This window comes from Fusarium oxysporum, chromosome 6 (genome assembly GCF_000149955.1).
Source record: "Fusarium oxysporum f. sp. lycopersici 4287 chromosome 6, whole genome shotgun sequence".
In the NCBI taxonomy this organism is placed as follows: domain Eukaryota; kingdom Fungi; phylum Ascomycota; class Sordariomycetes; order Hypocreales; family Nectriaceae; genus Fusarium; species Fusarium oxysporum.
The window spans coordinates 199,101-221,970 of NC_030991.1; the positions used below are offsets into that span (position 1 = coordinate 199,101).

The 22,870-nt window shown below is 47.0% G+C and overlaps 6 protein-coding genes across 6 annotated transcripts; 5 read left to right on the top strand and 1 right to left on the bottom strand.

Annotated features, from left to right (window-relative positions):
- Positions 1 to 730: 730 nt before the first annotated feature.
- FOXG_19589 (uncharacterized protein) lies at positions 731 to 1,834 on the top strand (the record flags this gene model as incomplete). The annotated part of the gene is made up of 1 exon (XM_018399833.1): positions 731 to 1,834. One exon carries the CDS (start codon positions 731 to 733, stop codon positions 1,832 to 1,834), a length of 1,104 nt encoding a protein of 367 aa, XP_018244213.1.
- Positions 1,835 to 2,410: 576 nt separating this feature from the next.
- On the bottom strand, positions 2,411 to 3,247 carry FOXG_06980 (uncharacterized protein; the record flags this gene model as incomplete). Its single annotated transcript, XM_018385617.1, has 2 exons — positions 2,411 to 2,911; positions 2,963 to 3,247. The coding sequence occupies 2 exons, from the start codon at positions 3,245 to 3,247 to the stop codon at positions 2,411 to 2,413; spliced, it is 786 nt and encodes a 261-aa protein (XP_018244214.1).
- Positions 3,248 to 6,062: 2,815 nt separating this feature from the next.
- Positions 6,063 to 6,179, top strand: FOXG_19590 (uncharacterized protein; the record flags this gene model as incomplete). The annotated part of the gene is made up of 1 exon (XM_018399834.1): positions 6,063 to 6,179. One exon carries the CDS (start codon positions 6,063 to 6,065, stop codon positions 6,177 to 6,179), a length of 117 nt encoding a protein of 38 aa, XP_018244215.1.
- Positions 6,180 to 7,818: 1,639 nt separating this feature from the next.
- On the top strand, positions 7,819 to 11,021 carry FOXG_19591 (uncharacterized protein; the record flags this gene model as incomplete). Its single annotated transcript, XM_018399835.1, has 3 exons — positions 7,819 to 7,889; positions 9,061 to 10,150; positions 10,209 to 11,021. The coding sequence occupies 3 exons, from the start codon at positions 7,819 to 7,821 to the stop codon at positions 10,803 to 10,805; spliced, it is 1,758 nt and encodes a 585-aa protein (XP_018244216.1). The 3' UTR covers positions 10,806 to 11,021.
- Positions 11,022 to 13,458: 2,437 nt separating this feature from the next.
- On the top strand, positions 13,459 to 14,424 carry FOXG_19592 (uncharacterized protein; the record flags this gene model as incomplete). The annotated part of the gene is made up of 4 exons (XM_018399836.1): positions 13,459 to 13,519; positions 13,579 to 13,706; positions 13,873 to 14,094; positions 14,152 to 14,424. 4 exons carry the CDS (start codon positions 13,459 to 13,461, stop codon positions 14,422 to 14,424), a joined length of 684 nt encoding a protein of 227 aa, XP_018244217.1.
- Positions 14,425 to 15,498: 1,074 nt separating this feature from the next.
- FOXG_06981 (uncharacterized protein) lies at positions 15,499 to 16,307 on the top strand (the record flags this gene model as incomplete). The annotated part of the gene is made up of 3 exons (XM_018385618.1): positions 15,499 to 15,747; positions 15,815 to 16,125; positions 16,178 to 16,307. The coding sequence occupies 3 exons, from the start codon at positions 15,499 to 15,501 to the stop codon at positions 16,305 to 16,307; spliced, it is 690 nt and encodes a 229-aa protein (XP_018244218.1).
- Positions 16,308 to 22,870: the final 6,563 nt, after the last annotated feature.

A 22,870-nucleotide genomic window follows, 5' to 3' on the forward strand; every position in this document is an offset into this window, starting at 1 on the left:
TCCTCTGAATTCATAGTCCTTATAGGTTTGCAATGAGTCGAGACAAATTATTGCGGTTTCAAACTTTGATGCAGATTCAATGATCTAACATAAAGGGCAATAATATATAACATGATTCTAGGTTTAATGGATGGTGACCCTCCATCTCTTTATCTTTGGTAACCATACTACACTCGGAAACAGCCACGCATTCGCCAATATTTCATGGTCATCTCCAGAGGCAATTTTTCAATCTTGAAGGTTCTTTCTACATGGGCATTCTAGTACGCTTAAATAGTTCTCCCTGGCAAAGCTATAGGTTGCGCTAAAACCTGCCATTCATAACCTTGGCTATAAATGATGAATTTCTACCTGTACCAGGATCCTCTCTAATGCCAACCTCGGGCCTCATATCTCCCCATTGAATATCGTGTATGCAATTCTCTCCCCTCTCGTCCCTTCATACGCAGTTTCGAGTCGCTATTGTCTATGTTACCTATTTCCGCCATTAACGAAGATCCCTCGTTCGCAGGACATTGGTCAACTGTCAAAGTCCAATATCCGGTGGGCTGTTTCGGACGTGCCTTTGCATATCAGTCATATCGAATCCCAGCTTCATGAGTCTCTGATTATCTCGGCCTGCATAGGCACGCAGCCCAGGGCCACCAAAAGTCATATGCGATAATCTCAGCCGTTAGTAATATATCAGTGGTTCCCTTTGACTCCACGGGGTCCAGCCGAGGACCCAGCCATGGCGGCCGCTATCTCGTCGATCCCCCGCCTGCAATCCCCCACTCTAACTCCGGATTGGGACGTGGACGGAATATCGACTCTCTCTCGTCGTGATTTGACTTTGCCTGGCAACAATAACGGACATATTCCAAAGATCTGTGAGAAGTATCCAAGAACTCTACAAGATATTATAGACGTCACCAATCGTGTCTTGCGATACAGGACATCGCCACAGAATCACAATCACGACCAGAATCTGGATGACGGATGCCAAAATATCCGTTCTAGCTTCAGCAAAGGCCTTCTCAGTAACACGGTTCGCATAGACGAGAGAAAGAGCGTAGAGTCTCCTCCTCTCCGCCAGGCAGCTAACCCTCATGCTGGCGTTTTCAGATATGATGACAACCCGCCAAGAGAGCTGAGAACATATACTGGAAAATATGAGGTGCTCGGGACGTATGCCGACAACGTCCACAGAAAGTCGAATGAACAGATCCGACCAGCTCTGCGTCATCATCGGTCTTTAGGCACACTCCCGCTTTACAAATCGGTTCACTTCGACGCAGCCCTGGAGAATATTCTCTATTTTCATGAGATGGACCGTCCCTTCGACGTGAAGAAAGATACATCACCTGTCACTGACTGTGATGAAACCGATTTATTCCCACCTCCATATAAGAGCCTGAAAAAAAGGGCATTGCCCTATGAATGGGAGTTGATTACCCCTGAATTCCCTCATGATACTACCGCTCGTGAAACCATGCCCGTCAGGCTTGAGAGGGTATCTCTTTCCAATGATCAAATGGCTATACTAGGTTCCGTTATAGTGGCCAACCTGGCTTTCGAAAAGTCAGTCGTCTGCCGTTTTACATTGGATTTCTGGAACACTATTTGGGAAACTACAGCTAAATACGATTATAAGACTAATCCTGGCGAAATACCTGGATATGATCGATTTGTCTTCTCTATAATGCTGGCTGATACCGTTGACTTTGAGGCACAGCCTTTATTCCTTTGTATACGCTATGCTGTTAACGGACAAGAATACTGGGATAATAATTCCGGTACCAACTTTCAAGTTGATGTTATAAAGAGATATCTCTGCTGGGTTAATAAAGGGTAGCTATAACCAGCTTTTGCGTGTGCAGTCAACCAGGGTTCCAAAGACAGGGTGGAAAAAAAGAAAAGGCTAAAATATTAACATGCTAACTATTATTCTCACCTGCTATTTAACTTCAGGCAGCCGCTTGCACCAGGTTTCAAGGCATTTTAGGTCCCACTAAGGGACAGAGAGCGATATTGTCTAAATAATCAGAAGTATGCGCCATAGCTGTTATTATGTTATGGAGACAATTTGTGTAGCTTATAAAGGGAACTCACGAAATCTCAGCCTATTTACATTTCTCCCGGCATTGATAAATCGGCATTGATCCGACAACACACCACTGATTCGGGTTAGATCGCATCTAATTATGTAGACCAGGATCGTTAGCACTTTGATGGCCTGAGCCAGTCTCATTAAAGCCATCGATATCAGCTAGGATAATAGCAGAGTTTGCGACCGTGTTCACAAGTGTAAACTATTCGCGAATATATAGCCACATCTTCATATTTATCATTCTGATGATTATACTCATTATCATAACGTGTCTCAAACTCTGAGTGCCATCCATATACCCAAGATTCGAGTTGCAGCCATCTAGGTCTGCGGTCGTCTTCCTTCCTCAGCCGCATTCTCTCGGTCATTGACTACACGTTCGACAGCAGTTTCAATATCTTCAGCGCCATCAAGCATATCCAGCCAGGCTGTCTGCACCGTCTCATGCTCAAGCAGCAACACAATAACTTCAGCTACAGATGCCCGGCTAACACTACCCCTCGACGTTGTAGTTTTTCCAAGCTCGATCAACCCTGCGGGTTCGTCCGACAGTATGCCCAGGCGAAGACTTATCCCCGAGAAGTCAGCTCGGGTGGACGCCTCCTGAAGAAGTATCTCATCTGCTGCTAATTTAGCTTGACAGTAGCTCAAGAGACCGCCTCTCTGCATCTCTTGCGCGTATATCCAGGATTCCTCATCCCACCAACTAGGTCGCTCTCGACGACAGTTAATATACGAAATAACAAGTAATTTTTTAACAGTCGGTGTCTGGACTGCAGCTTTAATAAAGTTAATAGCAGCATCGCGGTCGATGGCAAACGTCTAGCGAGGTTTATTAGGCGTTATATTCGATTGAGTTGATATATTTCTTACTTGGTCAGGCCTTGCCTCCCCACCTGCTCCAGCGCACCAAACAACGGTATCTGGTTTGACTTCATGGAGGATCGATCTTGCTTGGGAAGTATCGTGGACATGTTCCAAATTACGGACCAGCACGTTTAAATCTCCCTGGTCAGCAGTGGCTAGGCTGTTGATCTCGGAGACTTGATCCTGTCTCCGAATGAGACTAGTGACGGTCCACGACTTCTTAAGTAGTTGCTGCGTAAGGATCTGAGCAATCCTCCCATGGCCACCGACGATCAGAACGTGTCGACTCATTGTAGAAGCTGCCAATTTCTCTAGCGGCGTGCTTTGTTAAGGCAAATCTAATAGTCCAGGTCGCTTAAAGTAGGCCACGCAGATAACTTCTATGTAAAATCTCCGCGCCGGGAAGGGAGACACTAAAGCAGCTGACAACTAATAACGTTAATTATGCTAACGTGACGATGCGGTACCGAATAATGATGAAATGGCAGCTTTACTACGTCATTATGCAGTCATAATCCATAGCATCAAGCAAGGATGTAGCAGCATATTATGCTTCGTCGGGCATATTACTCTCCATTTGAGGGGCTGGAATTCTCGGATACTCATTTAACAAACCTAGACGGACAAAGAAGCTGTCTCACAAAGCTCATTGGTTATGATCCGGAAGCATTATGCTGTCAGCCATCATCACAGGTGCCACCTGTTACACTACCCTATGTCAAATCAATGTACATAGCCCAGATATCAACTGTTTTGAACAGCTTCGGGCACAAGTATTGTCGTCGAAGTCGAAAGAATTTCGTAGCAGCAGCAGGCCCAAAGAATGGGAATACTATCATACTGGGGGCTTTATAAAATCGGATATATGACGGTAAAACTGGAATTATACCCTAGCTAAAGTGTAGAACCAAGCCATATTATAAAAAGATGACGTGTTGAAGTTTAATAACTTTTGACATCGCAATGCGAAAGTTTTTGCCCAGTATGAAGTTGGTCTAGCTAGCCCGTCGAGCGGTTTCCCAAGTTATTCTCTTGCCTTGAACCCCGCGGCTGTGGTTGCTTGTCTGGTAGCAGCCATGAGCTCCGTGACAGCTGCTGTGTTACCCTTCCAGGTGAACTGGGAAATTGCAGCTTCATCGGGGTTCAAGAACTAATCCAATGCTACAACGACAACGAGTCAGTGATTTGCTTGTTTTTAGAAGCTCTAGAGACTAAATATTATGCAATCTTGAGGTCAATTAATTACCTTCCGTCATATCTATTATTGGGCAAAGATGATTCTTAAACCCTCTCCTCATATGTCAAAATATATGATTAAGAGCTGCGATCAAAGGTAATATGGAAGATTATATGCGGAATTATTTAAGTCACGTCGGAGCCCAAAATCACCTTGCTGTTGACTCCCGACTAGGGAACCGACAAAGGTAAGATAGCCAGATAAGCCAAGTGTATGGTCCGATTCGGCTTTATTTTCGTCTCGCATAATCAATGCTCTATTTCAACATAATCACTCCAGCAGCCTTATCATCATTATGTCTTATTTTACTATACTAAATGCAGAGTAAAATGGTAAAACTAAGACGCTGCAGTGGCAGGCTACCAATAAGAAAGTCTGCGCCGTCAATAAACCAAGTATCTACGCCTGATGAAAAAGAAATATGAATTGGTAAATAGTTCAGTATTTAGATATTAGCAGCCTTCCTAAAGCCTAACGTATATATAGTAACTTCTAATAGTTAAACTATTACTATTAGTAGATACCAGTAACTACCGTATTAAGTTAGAAAAGGCAGAAAGAAAGTTTCCGCACCAGTAAGGCTTTTTGAGTAACTATATCTATAACTCCGTTGGAATTCGAAAAAGCATATAAAGCATTTTATGTAGAAGTAACTATACTCTAATATATGAAGAGAATTCGGGGCGACTCATTACATTGAATAATAGTCTAGAGACATAATAAGTCCTATGGAACTCACTGACATATCCGTAAAACTATAAATAATAGGAAAGGCTGCAAGGTATGATATAAGATATAGCTAGCCACAAAGCTAAGATTAGCAATATAACTACCGCTATAAAATATAAAGTCTATTTCCTCAACCCGACCTGAGCCTGACGGACTCAGTGTAATGCCTGATGTAAGATTCATCTCGACACGAAAGTTGCGACATGATGCGCTTTTTAGCTGTCCGTTCTGATATCAGCATGCTCCGTTGGTATGTAGCGTGATACGCACAAGGGACAGGTATAATGTTGTCTCAGGTACCAATGGATAATGCAACCCGAATGAAATACATGTCCGCATGACAACCGACGGGCAATATCACTATCCGCCATCGCTTCCAAGCATATAACACTATATAACAAGAATGGTCAGTTTCAGAATAGAATTATCTCTTGAGCTACACTGCTTACCAAATACTATTCCCACGGGGACAAGAAGGATGCTCCTCTGAGTCAGCTATCTCTATCTCTGTTATTACTTGCTTATATGCCCGCGGCGGAGCTATTGGGTCTAGCCGTTCTACATCACTAATCTCGGATCTCATGCTCCTAACTGAAACGTCGCTCTCAGAATCCTCTCGGACCCGGTTCTGGTTCTGTCTGATATCGCTCAATTCAAGTCTTTTTCATAGTTAGCTTGTGCAATAGAGCGTCTATACTAATATGAGACCAGGTACCCGTGTAGGATAAGAAGGGCATAAAAGATAAAAAGGGCTATAAAAAACATAATTACGAGGAGTAATTGGATCGATTCCTCCGACTGGATAGATCCGGGCCTGACCCTTGGGACTTGAGATATATTTGCTGTCGCCATGATTGTTGCCGCTTTCTCAATATCACCTGCTCCAGCCTTGCGAAGATCTAGGCGCCAGAAGACTAGATTTATGGCGATATGGAACTTGGAGCGAGTACCAGCATCAGGCGCAGTTGTTGTGATCTGGTATTTGGTGTAACAACCTGGGGTGATTTTGGCGCGGCATCAGCTTTTGGCCGGGTGTAACATGATCACAAAAGTTTATGCCTACACCTTCAGAATGACTCCTCTTATCTTGGGCAACACAGTCTGTCATACAGTTCATTTTGGAATACCCCGCGTTGCCAGATGAAGCCCCCGTCGACGATCTTTGCGTCTTCCGGAACAGAAGACGCCGATTTTGTAAGCGAGGACTTCGTAAGCCAGCCTATGTACGTGATCTCCGGGGCGGGTATGAAAGATTGATTATCCTGCAAAATTCCATCCCCGATGGACTCCGAGTTGTCCAGTTGCCTTGAGCTGGTGGCATGACGTGCACTAAGACACCACAGGTCGGGATGCGCACTGTATGCCGTTTCTAACTTCATTTTTATTGGAAAATCCGATCCCTTTTCTTTCAGGATTCCGACTATTAAACTGAAAGTCCTACAATTAGAGTTCAAAAGTCCTAGATTAAATTACCTGGAGATATAAACCGGTGCAGAACTATTACCTCAAGACTTAACAACAAGTTTAATAAAGATATATTTTTACTAAGCACCCCTGCCCAATATAAACAACATTTCTTTTTTCCAATCCTCTACAAACTACCTATGTGCTATCATGTCTGAATGCTGGCCCTCTTGATGCTTAAGTCGCTGATTCAAATTCGGTTGAGGATGCATCTTGTCTTGCATACATGGTACCCATATAACCTGTACGCCGATTCACAAATCAAAAGCCGCAACGGTTGCGTTGCGTTTTACATCCTGCATTCCGTATATCAGTGTAAAGACGTCAATAGATCCTTTGCAGGTCTGAGCTATCCCTGCATTCTGGCCTAAGCCAAGTTCATTGTTTTAACACCGTGAAATGTCTTTTTCGAATTTGATTGTCCTAATCTATAACATTGCATTCTTCTGATCCACGTATTCGAAAACCCATCGCCTTTGTTATCGCTTTGGTCCGTTGTGAGTTCCTCTCCCACAGAGCACTCTCAGGCATCATGAATTACGGGCCAAAATCGCTCGCTTAAGCCGCTTTTTCTTAACTAGTTTGGTATGAAGTACGACTGCCATGTCGGTTATGATGTTGATGGGTGCTCGACGATTGTCGCACTGCTTCCCGCCGACTTTGTTCATACCAGGTGCTTAATGATGTTCCTTGGTATTTCAGATCGCTATCGTCAATTTTGGTGATTGTAACATAGCGGTATGAGTTCTGGTTCGTGGGTGGTATCATCGATATATCATATCGACTTTTGTTGTAGCCTTGGTGATGAGGCGAGCCAGGTATGGCAATTATACTAAGGCTATATAAGGGCATATAACAGAATACAGAGAGATGGTTTGAGGCAGACGAAGGGATGCAAATTAAATTCATAGACGTATTATATGAAGTATGTGATACCATAGGTGGGAATATTTTATTACATATGTTTATGTGCAAATAGGTTAATGCTCTTGTCTATAAACCAGCCATACGAGGTAGAATATATAGTCGGAAGGCCCTCCCAATCCGTTTACAAGATGCATCACGCCATGCAACCTACGAAAAGAATTTTCATTTTTATTTTTCATTCAAATTTTCATTTTTCAGTTAACGCATTGCTATTTTAACTTGACATTGTTTTCAGAGCGTCTAGATTTATCATATGATCTTCTTATCATATGATCTTCCATATTATGAGAGTAGCTGCATCTTTTGTGTTTGAAGTTACTAAGATTTGCTCCTGTATGACGGAAACCTTTACACAGATCAGGCCATATGAACTACATGCTATCCGGTAATTGCTTAATTGGCTGGTGTCTTCCAATTGTTGGTAACTTATGATACGAATTCGTTCTTTGTCCAATCTCTGTGTCTGAGTGATCCATGAGGTCTAGACTCCATTACATCGATCCATATGGCTTGGTCACTTTTGCTCATCACACGTAACAAAACCTTGTGCTTCCGATTGTCGAGAACGGTCGACAGGTAAGCCGCCAACCTTCCGATATCCGGAGGGGTCCATCCACAAGCAAGGAGGAATATGTCATGTCTGCCACGTGGTTGTTTAAAATTGAACTTAATCCAAAAGATGTTCACTTGCACTAGACATTTGGCAGCTGGCGGTCGTTGTTGGCGACGTTTCTTCTCGCACGTAGCGTGAAATTTCTCCGCCACTCGAAGCCAAACCATCTTCTTCCTTGAGCCCTTTCTTCCCCTCATTTTCTCTCATAGCACGTGCCGATTCGATTCGATAAACTGTACCGCGGAAAGTAGCGTGACAAGGTGGCTGCTAGAACCGCAGACTAAACGGCCATCCACCATACTCTGCCTTGTCCCTCCCCCGCTCGAGATAGACTAACCACGGCTTGTTTGTACGGTTGTATTTGATGATTGAGTCAGTATGGAATACTGTAGGATTTTCACTAAGAAATCGCCAACTCTGACTATTTATTCGACAATTGACTACAATCATATTCTGCCTCATTAACGTATCATTGGGAGGGGGTGGTGGGGTCAGATCATCCTACAAAGTTAGTCCGAAAAGCATAAACTCTCGCGCTAATGTTTCCTCTGCATATAACCTAGAGGTCAGATCAGTAAGAAATCAGCTGTAAAGTCGCATTGCTGCAACTGTGGGTATGATAATTTTGAGGCGGGGGAGTACAGCGAATAGCACGACGCCAACGATGATCCCGGTGGTTGACTAATGTAAAAATCGTTAACTGGAAGGGCTGTTGCTATGAACTCTGGTACCTATGCGATCTTAGAGCTTGATAAATCGTGTCGATAGCTGCAGTGCCTAGGTTAAAGCGAAGCAGGATCAGTAAATCTCATCCTGCTGGCATCAGATCAAGGACTTACCTGTTCTCAAAAGTCTTGAGCTGCCGGTTACTGGCAGATGCTTACCATAGCCTTGTACGACTAACATTTTCATGGTGCCTAAACTCGCATTTACTCAAGGTTATTATCTCTTTGACCGGCACAAGACTGCAAAAGGTAACTTACCCCGCTTTTTTAGGGTTACATAAAGTTCCCCCTCAGACAGCTTCTTCTTTCAACACCACCAAAATCATCAAAATCCTCATACAAATTGACCTTAACAAGTCTCAATTAAAACGATAAGCTCCCAAGAGATACATATACTAGATGATCATAGCTTTGATAGCCCGCCTTTTACGGTAGCTGCTAATGACCCCACCGGCGCACCTAACATTCCGCCCGAAGCGGGCCGCGGTGATGATTTTGAACCTTTTAACCTAGAATATCGTGATTTTCAGATCAACCCTCTGCCCCAGCAACCACTTGAATTATTCCAGCTTTTCGTGCCTATTTCCCTTGTACAGTCATGGGTCGAATACACCGAAGACTGGGCTTTTTTTTGCGCTGATAATGGCATCAAAGATAGCTGGAATACCCACCTTTCCGACCATTCGCGGTTGCACGCTTGGGAAGGCATCTCCACCGCAACGGCTTATGTATGGCTTGGGGTCCTTATTTACCTAGGAATCCATAGGGAAATATCCCTCAAGGGCCATTGGGAGGCCCCTAGGCTAGGAGATCAGCGCCCTCTTCACTCGATCATCAAGTTCATGCCGTTACGGAGGTTCCAGCTGATCACACGGTATTTCCGCACTTTTGATCACACCAATCTCGATTTAAGCGATGAGAGGGATCTTCCAAAGACCTTCCAAGCGGCTGAAGAGTGGTCTGAGCATATACAAAGGGTGTCTATCGAGCTCTATCTTCCAGGGACTAATCTGACTGTAGATGAGTGCATGGTGCCGTTTACGGGCAGATCAAAAGAGACAACGCTCGTCAAGGGAAAGCCCACGCCAGTGGGGTTCAAAATCTGGGTTATTGCGCAACAGGGCTACTTTCTGCAGTGGCTTTGGCATGTGAAGGCATCACCAGTTACGGCTGTAACGGTCAAGCTAGAGGCACCAACGCCGTACGGCAAGAAGGGAAAGATACGGACCGAGATCCCTCTTAGCAATACACAGAGCGTCGTGGTTAACCTATTGAAAAGGCTGATAACGCAGACGCATCACGTCTTCACGGATAACCTCTTCTCATCGCCGCAGCTATTCCGCCTACTTCGGCAGCTTGGATACGGGGCTACAGGCACAGCACGCCCTAATTGCGGTATCACCACCGAGATAAAGCAGATAAAGGAGACCGGGAAGCTTCCTAACGGCAAGCAGCTGTTACTTAATAGGGTATATTTGATCCCGACGAAGGATAAACAGGTATGGACAAATTTACCTGTATTTCCCTTACTAACCTGTCTCTTTTCCTTCCCTCTAGGTCTTTCAAATCGCCTGGAAAGATAGCTCTGTGGTGCTCTTCCTTTCAACTATGCACGGCATAACCCCTCTTAACCGCACACCAAAAGAGAGGAAGTTGCCCGCCGAAAGAGGCACAAAGGCAGAGGCACAACGCCTAAAGGAGGTCTTCAATGGAGATCAGGCTAGGATAATCCCTATTCCTTCTGTTGCCGCTCAGTATAACGATGAAATGAATCACGTAGATCGCGGCGATCAGATAAGATCCTATACCTCATATCAGCATCGTTTCCGGCGCGGTCCTTGGCAGGCGTTGCTTTGGTCTTTCCTCCTTGACGTTGCACTTGCGAATAGCTTCATTTTGCAGAAGAAGACCCGGCAGCCGCATTGGAAGCCCTATAGCACGCTTCAAGACTGGAAAGAGCCTATTTATAACGCCATTTTCAACAAGTACGGCACCGATAGCGGCATAAGGAAGAGATGCCGTACAGGGAAGGAAGAAGACAGCGAGAATCTTGAAGCACGGCAAATTCACCTACAAAGAGATATCAATCATATCCGTAGAGGCAAAAATTCCGACTGCCTAGCTTGCAAAGGCTTCCGGCAAGGGCAGCCTTGACCCTTCAAAAAAAGAAGCAAAAAAGGAGGTTATCTACAGCCAATATCAGGAAATCAGCGGCGGTCACAGACCCGGTACGGCTGCAAAGTATGTGAGATAGCCATTTGTAACACAGCAAGCTGCTGGTACTTCTATCACACGCAAAATTAGGTGTGTGGGGATGTACCTTGAGTTACGCTAATTTTGATTGGCTCTAGACCCCTGTCTTGACCTCGTTGCAGTCTTGTGCCGGTCAAAGAGATAAGATTCTGGCTAGAGTGCTCGGAAAATGATTTATTACATTACGTTAATAGCAGACGTAGTCGGAGTGGCCGAAACTCTAAACTAGAGCGATTATAATGGCGATGGGGTTATCCAAAAAGCTCTAGATCGGGACATTAAAATTCCGACAAGATATTTCACGGGATTAAAACAAGAAACTTATGATAGGCCAGGATGCAGAAGTAGCTTAGGCTTACAGAGGTTTTACCAATGTTCCTACAGCATTGATATGTGGAATAAAGAATGTAAGGCCCAACGCAACCATAGCCGCTCTTTATATGCATATCGGAGTATAAGCCGATAGGGGTACCATAAATGCAAGACTAGATCTACCTTCAAACATCATAAAAAGGTGCGAATATGACTAGCATGGAGTTGCAAGCTTTAATCGATAGCCATGGGTATGCATTGGTCTCGAGTAGTCTATGGCTATGTGAATAGATATTGGCGTACATTTAAGATGACGATAGTTAAGTTGATAAGACTCCAGCATAAGCTGGAGATTACCGTGATGAAAGTACCAAATGTCATTATGGGTGGCATGCAACCTTACAATGTGGATGCCTCTTTCTTCACCATAAAGGGAATTCTTTTAAAGCGTAAAGTCCAGGGACTTGGAAGGTTATCGCCATCAACGCCTGGTAGCGGTCAAACATTCTTTGCGCAATTCTATGGGAGGCCACTGTCGCCGGTCGCCCTGTCGCCAAAAACAGTAGCTAGTAGTCCAGGTTATGTGATAAATATATGATAGGGACAGGCTTTCATGATATATTTAGAGTTATACCCTAACCAGATTAGAAACAGTGACCTAAGAATCAAGAGGGCCAATACAACAGACACAATAGCACCCACACAGTTTGCACAGGACTGGAAACATAGAGTTCGAAACGGCGCCACAGTGCGTGTCCCGGCCAGTGGCGTGCCACCAGCTCAAGGCAGATGGGCTCGGAGTTGACCATCGGGGTGGAATCTTTCAGTATAATCAATCTTTCATTCCCGCCCCGGAGATCACATATATAGGCTGGCTCAAGAAGTCCTCAATTACAAAATCAGCGCCTTCTGTTACAAAAGACGCGATGATCATCGTTGAGGACCTCATCTCGCGACGCAGGTTGTTCCGATCTGAACTGTATTGCAGACAGTGTCGCGTAAGGTGAGAGGAGTCATTCTGAAGGTGTCGGCATAAATTTTCGTAATCATGTTACACCCGGCCAAAGCCGATGCCGCGCCAGTCACCCCAGGCTGTTTTATCAACCGACAGATCATACTAGATGCGCCTGATGCCGGTCCTCGCTCCAAGCTTCACCTAACCATATATCCAGCCTTCTGGTGCGTCACACTTTTCAGCAAGCTGGCGCAGGTGATGTTAAGAACGCGACAACAATCATGACTATAGCAAATATGTCCCAAGTCCCAAAGATCAGTCCCGAATGCATCCAATCAAAGGAATTGATCCAATTACTGCCCATAATTATGTTTTTTACATGTTTTTACATCTTTTATGCCTTTCTAATAAGTTATGAGTATGCCATCCCTAGTCAGCAAGTATCAACGCCTCTATTTCACGAGCTAAGTATGGGAAAGACTCAAGAGTAGGAACACCAGACAGAATCAGATTCCGGTCCAAAGAGATTCCGTGGGCGACCCACCAGCAAGGAGCATGAACTCCGAGATTAGCAACTTGCAGCGGCTGGACTTAATAGCTCCACCGCGGACGTATAAGCAAGTAACATCAGAGATGGAAATCGAGGGCCCAGGAGAACATTGGGCCTGGCCCGACGCGCTTGTAATCTGGTAAGCTATTCAAATCATTAGACAGATTCATTCTTAAATTAACTGTTTTTGTTATACAGCGCGATATGCTTAGAAACTATGACAGATAGTGATACCGTCCGTCGGTTACCCTGCGGGCATACATTCCATTCAGGTTGCATCACTCCATGGTACCTGGGGCAACATTATACCTGTCCCTTATGCGTATCTCAGTTCATTCCATCAGAGCATACACATATCAGAACAAACAGGTGAAAAGCATACGGCGTGGTGGTTCATCTACACCGAGTAATTACGACCTCATGAACTGGCACCTGTGCTAGCAGTACATGCTTTCGTGGCTCAACTTCAATCCAGCAAGCAGAGTTTGTATCACATGGTCGAAGTCATATGGCTGTATTTTTAACTTTATGGCTAGCTATCAATCATATGATACCTTGCGTATTCACTTAATCTAGCACAGTTTTGTGGAATATATCGGTGAGTTCCGTGGTTCCTATTATATGTCAAAGCTACTATTAAAAGTAGTAAGTTATCTCGACTTCCTGACGCGTATTAGCTTATGGATGCTAAGCCGGCTCACCTCTGCTGATTTGTATTCCCGAATATACTACTAACCATGCCTGTTATTGAAATCCCAAAGGAGCAATGGGCGCAAGTACTCGAAAAGCCCGGCGGCCGTGTGTGTCTCCTTGTCTATCTCAAACTTGGTACGCTAGACACTAATATCAATTAACAGTGGTAGTTCATAAGAAAGTCCCCGTGCATATGCCAGGCCCTGATGAGGTACTGGTCAATGTGAAGTATTCAGGCATCTTTCATACCGATTTACATGCTATGATGGGCGATTGGCCACTGAAGAGGAAGGTACCTCTTCCATGATTAACAGAGCCATTGAGCTAGCAGATCAAATTGATTACTATTGCTCAAAGGAGAAGGACCTTGAGCTTGATTCGCGTATGCTATATATCCAATTGAGAGGACAACTCTAATAGTCTCTAATTTCCGAACAAGAGTGGGCTGAGCTGAAAAGATTTGCAACTTCCTCAAATCATTCACCGATGCCACCACGGCTGCAGAAGGTCACGCGCATGCAATCGATCGAACACTACCCATAATGGACTTCCTGTTTAGCAAATTTGAGGCTGCACTGACCGAGTACGTAGATGACGCTTTTATGGCGCTTTGTATTGATGCTGGAAGGGCGAAACTCGACGCATATTGCACTCCTACAGAGCGGTCGTCTGCTTATGTTGTAGCTACCGTCCTTAGCCCTTATCGAAAGTGACACTACTTTGACACCGCTTGGGAGGGAAGTCCTGAGTGGATTGAGAGCAATAGGTCTGCCGTAGAAGATCTCTGGAAGTCTCGTTACGCACCAGTCGCCAAGTCAGCGGAATCATCAGCCCAGTCCTTGGTTGAAAAGACACTAGTGGAGAACTCGTTTCTTGCATGGGAGGACGAACATGAGGATCCCGAGCTTCCTACCCTATTTGACGAGTATTTGGACTATATATCAGCCCCAAGAATCAAAGTCAAAGATGTACGAAGGTGTTGGCCTAAGGGTACACAACAAACGCTTTAGATATCCAAACCTTTCCAAAATGGCGCTCGATCTTTTGTTACTTCCTGCGATATCTGATGAGCTAGAACGTCTCTTCTCCTATACAAAAATAACCCTCCAAGATCGCAGGAACAGGGTAGGGATTGATATAATCGAAGCAATTGCTTACATAAAGTCCTGGTCGAAGACTCATAATTTGGCTTGGGTTGACGACGTTGGTGGGGATGACCAATTAATGCATTTTAATTATATCATGAGTTCCCCTTTTAGTATTATCTCCGTCACTTCTTATAGCTTGGTTCAAATCTTTGCTTTCAATGGAAGGTCGGCCTTGAATGTATTTTAAAGACTGACGTCATCTTGAAGGGATGGTATGTTCCTGGCAACATGATACCTCATGGTTCATTTATATGACATCGGACTTGACTACATATTGCCTGATATTGCCTGATACCTCAATTCATATCAGACCAACCTAACCGACTCAAGTTGGTGGAGAGCCTTTGAGTCTTGGCAACCCGAGTTCTGCATCGGGGGGGAAAAGATGCCAGTAAAATTCCTGCGGGTTTTAACCATGTCTAAGTGAGCGTTGGAGACCACTTCCTGGGAGCCCATCCTTCACAGTCTTTCTCCGACAACTAAGTAAAATATAATTTATCATGTTGAGTAACATCAAAGTGACTTCCCACTAAAGTCCTTCCAAGACTTCCTCAGCGACCATCCAGAGATCAAAGTCACCTAGCCCGGGGACACAGATTCGTCCGACATTACAAAATGCTACATCAAGACGTCCGGCTGTCCCAGCATCGTCGCTTGACACCAGGATGCTTCTCATGTCCAGGAACTGGTGCGTTTCTGCGTATCTCTCAACGTTGACTTTGTTGCGTGCACTGGTCGTCATAACTGTACTGGCCGCACCCAGGTCAGCGGCGCTTGGGCTATTGGTCTGCGGGATATTCGATATGCTAATATTTTAGAGGGGATGAAAACTGCTCAAGTTGGAGGAGGGGTTATTACTAGGGAATTGGCAAAAGCTTTGGATCATCAGGAACTCACCACAACAACGTGAGAAACATCGACCGTACTGTCAGAAATATGGACAACCGCGAATTTAGAGCATCCATTGCTTCAGTTGGTTATATCGGCTGCGCAACACTAGGCGGGTATGGCGTTTTGCCTCCAAAATATAGATTGGGTGTTCATCAGCTTCACAGAGCTAATTTCGTCAACGCAGAAGGTGCGCTTGTTGATGCACCTGGCGATGAGTTGATCGCATTGCAAGAAAAAGGTGGTTGTTTCGGAGCCATTACCGAGTTGACCATCAAAGTGTACGCGTTGAAAGAGGTGAGTCTAAGCTTGGACTCTGAAGTTACTTATATCCATATGATGCTAATTTATGCTCTTCTCACAGGTCCTTGAAGGTACCTTTGCGTTTGGGTCCAGCAACAAACAAGCAACCTGGGCTACCTTCGCTGAAGGTTACCACAAACTCATCAGCGCTGGAGATTTCCCGAACTGTCTGTCCCTGCAGCCCACTGGAGTAGCGATACCCGGCATCGGTAACGATTACTCTGTGTCACGCCTCGGGGTAGATGATGACCACGAGGAGGGCCGCAAGTGGATATGCCAGATTGAAGCTCTGGGTACATGCGTCATGAACATTGTCCAGGCAAGCTCATGGTCCACTCACTGTGACGAGCACGAGAAAATGGCTGGCTATGGGTGTTTACGGTCGAGCGCGAACCCTCAACTTCAAGACTCTTACACCCAAGAGGGTTGAGATCCTGGCCAAGTACAACAACACTATCCCCGTTCCTGGCTCTCTCTTCTCGATACAGTTTCATCGGGCCAAAGGCGCTCACAAAATTCCGTATTCTCGCCCTGCTCTGACCACTACTGGTTGAAAATCATCGCTGCATCGCCCGAAGAAACTCCCTCCAAGGTGGAAGACCAGTAGGCTTTGGCCTTAAAGCAATAGCTTCTTGAGCAGGACCCCGAGAGCATTACTAAGTCTGCTTACCTGGGCTTTTTGGATGATGTAGAGCTGGATCTGAAGAAGGTTTTTAGGGATGGGTATGAGGCTCTGATGGCGGCCAAGAAGAGAGTTGGCCCTCAGAATGTCATGAAAAACACTATACCAAGATTTTGAAGGTAAAAGTTATGGGTTTCTGATTCCAATTTCGCTTAACGCTATTCATTAGATGATAGTCAACGATATCCTACTTGTCAAGATACAGGCGTAATTCTCCTTGATGTAAGAACCATTGATAATATCCCTTCTTACTTGCAAGACTACGCTACACGATTATCAATATTACAGAGGCGATTTATATCAATAGAATTCAATTTTAATTGCTACCAGGAAAACTCCATGCAGCTTTTGCACGGGAGTGCTGCATCTCCTATGCCCATATCGATAGTTGGTTAATAGCCTTGCCTTCTCGTGAAGGTATTGATTGGTGCAAACCTTTTACAGTGACATATCTGGGGGTGGCGTTATGACTTTGAGCCGTCCTGATTGCCTCGGTCCGGGCTCTTTCGTGTAAAGCGCTGAGCGTCTCGCCTTGATAGGTCAGGTCCTTGTCATTAATAACGGTAGTAGGTACTTCGGAGTATATTCCCTGGGACATAATTGCAGGGCAGTGGATGAGATAGTTCTGATAGAGTTTGTAACAGTAGAGGGTTCAGGAGGGCCTATTCAATGCCCAGAGTAGGAGAATAATTTCAGAACTAAACTGTAGTGAAATCTGGTATATTAATTGAAGACGGTCGGGTTAAACAAATCCTCACTGGAGATAGATGAAATTTATGCTCATTTGCCAGAGACTTTGAGAATACGGCTGGCTAGAACCGAGCCTGAAATCCTATGATACAGTGGCTACTAGTGCCATTATAAAATGAGGCCAAATTCATACAGAGCCTCAATCACGGGCCTCATTGTTGGGTGTTGGTGCCCCGGTCATATCATGATGCTCTGTTTATATAAAATCAGGAGATTGCAGCCTCTAAGGGTTACCTACTCTCAGAGTCTAGAACCACATTCTGTCTCTTCCGACTCGCGGAGCAGAGCATGTTGCAATCGTAAAGATTAGCGGCTGAGATGCACTGGGCGCATACAATTTGGGGGGGGAAGGGGGGGTTCAGTAAATGCTCCAGGGTCCAGGGATTGTAGAAGGTCAGCAAAATCCTCGCACGGACTAGAATCATGCATGCGAGCACTATGATCAGGACGTAAGGTAGTGATTGGCTGGCCACCATGGTCTGAACTTTGTCCGCACGATGATCCTAGCACTGATGGTGATGATTGTGAAGGAGGTCTGTGCGGTTACGTCAACATTTAATCAGTGCGCATAGCCCGAAAGCGCGAGACGTCTCAAGTCAGTAAATAAAGGTTGTCTGATCAATAAGACTATATCACAGAAGCCCGGCTCCCCGATCAGAAGGTCTGCCGAGTTTGCCATATATTACAGGACCAGCAAAAGAGCAGTCTCCGGACTTTTATATCCCTTTGAGTGCCACAGCCCTTAGGCGGGGTCACGACAGGGGTATAGAGCCAATCAAGATAAATGAAACTAATGGCACTTTTCCACGCATACTAATCTGTATGATGGTAAAAGTCCCAGCAGTTTTGATTGCTACAAAGAGCTACCTTACAGACTTAGCAATATCTTATGATCTTCCGGTATCCCGCACGTACTAACCTTATGGCTAAGCAAAGTGGGGCAGGTGACCTTCCTAAGGGCTGTGGCACTCAAAGGGATAGTTATATAATCCTCAGCACATGACCCTTCATCAAATTCCTCCCAGGCAGGCAGCTGAACAATTTGTCCGTAAGATCATGTCAGGATAGATATCAGGATAAGCTGCACACTCTGATTGGCCGGATGGCACGTTATCGCCTGACAACATCCGATTTTCCCCATGTTCATAGTATTGGAATCTCTCAAACATCACTCAAGTGCGTAGATATAATACGCTGTATTATTTTGTGCCTCTGCTACTCTTAATAATGGCTACTTCATTACAGCAACCTACAGATTTCACCTCACAGTCCCAGATGACTATTGACCCAACTGTTGATGTAGAATCAGCATCATCTGATGTCCTGAACTTCGATTGCATATTCCGTGCCATATATCCCAAAAAGGGCCAGTTCGGGCCATCAGGGAAGCGCAGAACGAAGAGAGCAGTGGTTTATGAATGCCTTCTCTGTTCTGATCAGGCCTGGTCAACCCCAAACGAGATAACGCCATATATCACGCCAAACGCAAAACCGTGAAATCGTTAACTATTCAGCCAATACAGTACTCGAACGATCCTCCGTAGGTAAGCTAGCGTCGGCTTAGCACCTTCGGGCTCAGGGAGCAATGATGCCGCTTTTGCCAGCTCGTCGGCCTGTTCGTTGCCAGGGATGTCGGAGTGTCCTGGTACCCAACGGACCTGGATGGCTCCATGTGATGTAGCCAGAGCCTGGAACTCGAGAAAGACGTCTTGAGAGGAGTCAGAAGGTGTGCCTCTTAGGCACGCGGCGGCTGCCAGGTTGTCCAGGCAGATGAAGATGTTCTGTGATGCTGATCCTCGCAGGTTTAGGGCGGCTTTTAAGCCCTCTAATGCCCCGGTAGCTTCGGCGTCGAAGACCTCGGCAGGTCCCAGACGACCTGACCCGTCAGAGATGGGAATGTTGTTCTGATGAATGGTGAAGCCATAGCTGGCAGCTCCTTCCGAGGACAGAGAGCCGTCCGAGTATACAACCAAAGTCAGCGGGTCGAGTGACTGAAGCCAGCGGAGAAAAGCGCTGGCTGTTTTCTCCTTTGATGCTGCCTGTAGCGGCACTGTTTCTTCTTGTTGGAAGCGCCGCTGGACGAGCTTCGGCCGCGCGCAGGGTGCAAGCAGCTCGTATGTGCGTCGAAGACGTGTCCTGAAGCCGTTTTCTGTCTGCATTTGATATCTTCGTTTGATGAGGTCGTGGTAAGTATGTTGGCGAGGTGGATGCGTTCGACTTGCTAGAGGATGGCTCTCGTCTAGCGACTTGAGTCGGGCGGAGAATCTAAGCCGCCTTGCATCAAGCAGTTGGTCAATTGGTGGTATCCCACTTTCTCTATGCAGGATGGTGGTGGGCGTCGTCTTCCAGACGGGAAGTATGGCTCTCATGGCCTGGTTCATGGCCTTGCTCATTCTCTGTAGGAGATGCTGATTACTCGATGGCAGATCTTTCATAGGCTGCGTCCACCGCGGCCTGGTCTTACCCGGGTACCACGCCTCGGATCCGTGAAGTAGAACCGGCTCGACGCAAGCCCTGACGGCACTTCGCACAGCATTCGGTAGAGGGCCGTGTATTGTGTTGGTCAATCCTCGCAGGTGATATGCCACTGCCTTCGCTTTGGCCGCCCACTTTTCGACATGGATCCGGAAAGATAGTCTGCTGTCCAGCCAGATGCCGAGCCAGCGCAGAGCTGCTTCGGGATGTTTCTCGACATCGCCGTGGCGTACTGCCAGGGCAGTCCTGAATTTGCTACGGGAGAAGTGCATGACTTCGGTCTTCTTTGGGTCGAAAGAGACGCCATTTGCCGCACCCCAGCGCACCATCTCGCCGATGGAGCTAGACGCCATTATAGAAGTTTCCTCGACTGTGTCGCCTATGGACAGGATGGCCGTGTCGTCTGCGTAGCCGAAGCGACCCTGGGGGTTACTTAGTCGGTAGATTGGCTCGGTGTAGAGCAGAAAGAGAATTGACGATACCGGCGACCCCTGAGGGAGGCCGCACTGAAGGGGAGAAGAGGGCGTGACGGTGTCTTGGTATCTGACACGTGCAGACCGGCCGTCCATAAATGAGCCAGCCCAGCGAGCCAAATGGTCAGGCCAGCCTTGTTGTCGAAGTCGCAGGACGAGTCTATTGCGCATGACGGTGTCAAACGCACCTTTTATGTCCATCGTGACTGGTGTGACGACCTTGTTGCGTGCAAACGCTTCCTCGATGTCGTGGATCAGGGCGGCCACCAAGTCTGTTGCCGACCTCTTGGGGAGCGCTCCGGCCTGCTGAGGGTGCAGGACGCTGAAGTGAACAGCTGCCCAGGCTAGACGGCGTGCGATCAGCCGTTCTAGTCCCTTACCGAGGCAAGAGAGTAGAGAGACGGGTTGCCAGGCCCGAGGCGACGTGAGATCACGGCGTCCGGGTTTGGTGATCATGACTACTTCTGCTTCTTTGAACGGTCTCGGATGGTGGCCTATAGTGAGGCATCCTTCGAACAAGCGGCGGACATGTGTCCCAATGACGTGCCACACAGCTCTGAGAAGGTTGACGGTGATGTTGTCTGATCCTGGAGAAGTATTGCCTGTGTGGAGGGTCGCATACTGCGCCTCGTCCAGCGAGATTTCGGGTGAAAATGGGATCGATCTAGGTGGGAATACTGGCGTCCATGCGTTTGCGATGTCGTCCTCCGCGGTTCTTCGTTCAAGCGTGGCCTGTCGGAGTGAATTGGCTTTATCCATCTGGCTTTCGTACACGACGTTATCGACCTGTAGAGGTGGCGGCTGGAAGGCTCCTGGGGACTTTAGCCACCGGACAGCTTTGAAAACATCGCTACTGCTGGAGAAGCCATCGATGAGGTTACGCCAATAGCGCCTCTTGGCCCGACGGACCACACGATGAAAGCCTCTTTTGGCGATCTGAACGTCCTGGTTGAAGCCGAGTGGGTAGCTTCTTCTGATGGCTCGAAAAGCAGCCGCGGCGTCGGCGCACTCCTCCGTCCACCAGGGAGCTGGGCGTCCGCCTTTCCGCGCGGGCCTCCCAGACGCTTTTGCTGCTGATGTTAGTAGACTCACAAGTGAAGAGGCAAGCTCGTCCAGCTCCTCGGGGGTCGAATCTGTGAGGCGGATTCCTGTAGCGCCAAGCTCTACGATCTCGACGAATCGTTTAAGCTCGTCTTCCGTCGTCACTCGAATCTTACCTGGCTGCACCGGAGTCGATCTGGCGTCTGGGAGAGTCAGGCTGAGCGTGAAGTGGTCAGAGCTGGTGGCGAGATGGTCCTCGACGATAGCTTCAGCAAGTGGTAGGTTAGTAAAGGCAAGATCGATTGTGTTGCCGTACGGGTTTGTTGGGATGTCTAAAGTGTTAAGAAGGCTGAGGTCATTCTCAGACACCCATCCTGCTATCTCTTGGCCCCGGTTCGTAGTTTGGCCTGTTTGCCAGCTACGATGTCTGGCATTGAAATCGCCAGCTACGAGGCAACGTTCCGGGACAGACCATTGAAATAGCGTGTCTAGGGCGTCCCTCTCGTCGTTCTGACGATAGAAGTTGACGATCGTCAGGTCGTTGATTGTGAGCCAAAGGATATCACGAGTCTGAAAAGGCCGAATCTGGTCAGCAAGAAGTCTTGGGTCTCGTCGGACATATGTCATCACTCTAGGCCGAGTGTCGTTGCTGTTCCACATGTCGACCGTCGTAAATGTGTCGTATGCAGGGTGAGTCTTAGTTAAAGTGCGGGTCTCTGTGTGAGCCGTCCACGGCTCTTGCAAGAGCAGAACGTCATATTGTTCCGAGTCGACCAGCGCCAGGGCGCAGTCATGGGCCGGAGGGATCTTGCCGACGTTGGCCTGGAAGATCCTGAGCGGCTTCCTGTCTTTCTTTCGTGTTTGAGAATATCTATTCCTGGCCATGCGAGCGATTAATGAGAACTATTCGGCGCTTTCGCGGTGAGCCTGGTCTGGGCTGTTCGGGTTCTTCCTCTGCTTCATAGCCAGCATGAGGGGTCGTGGCCACCATGATGCACGAAGGTGCTCCTGATATAGCTGGGCTTGGAGCACGAGCGTTCGGTCGTTCTTGTGATGTGACATCTTCGTTTTGTCGCTCAGTCATGCCCTGCTGGGCTTCCTGATGCGATCCCGACTGTGGTTCTTGGTGTCGTTGTCGGTATGTCTCCGCACCAACGGTCCGGACATGTCCTCGTTGCTCTTTGGTGAGTCGGCGGAGCACGCCATGCACTGTCTTCGGCCGAGCTGGGCACTTGCGAAAATTGGCCTGATGAGGGCCTAAGCAGTTGATGCACTGTTCTGGTGCGATGCAATTGTCTACAAGGTGGTCAGCCTTACCACAGCGTCGACAAACTAGCTGTCTATGACAGTTACGCGCAAAGTGGTAGCCCCAGCACGTCTCACACTGTTTGGGTCGGTCGGTTTTGTCAATGCGTCTGGGCCGCGCTGCTGCCGAAAAGAGACCAGAATCTTTTTGTGGGCTTCAGAAAGGACACAAGTAGGGCCTTGGTCAAGGGGTTATCCGAGAATTGTCGCGCTTGGCGAATGTCAACAGGCGTGAGCCCCGTCTGGATTTCTATCTCGTCGCTAACGATGCTGTCGCTATCCACCTCGTTGCCGTGGAAGTCGGTCAGTCTTTTGGGTAAGTCTGACCACATAGGTAAACCATTCTTTGTTCGTTTCTACTGCTATAGGTTTCAGTGCAGCGGCCCACTCA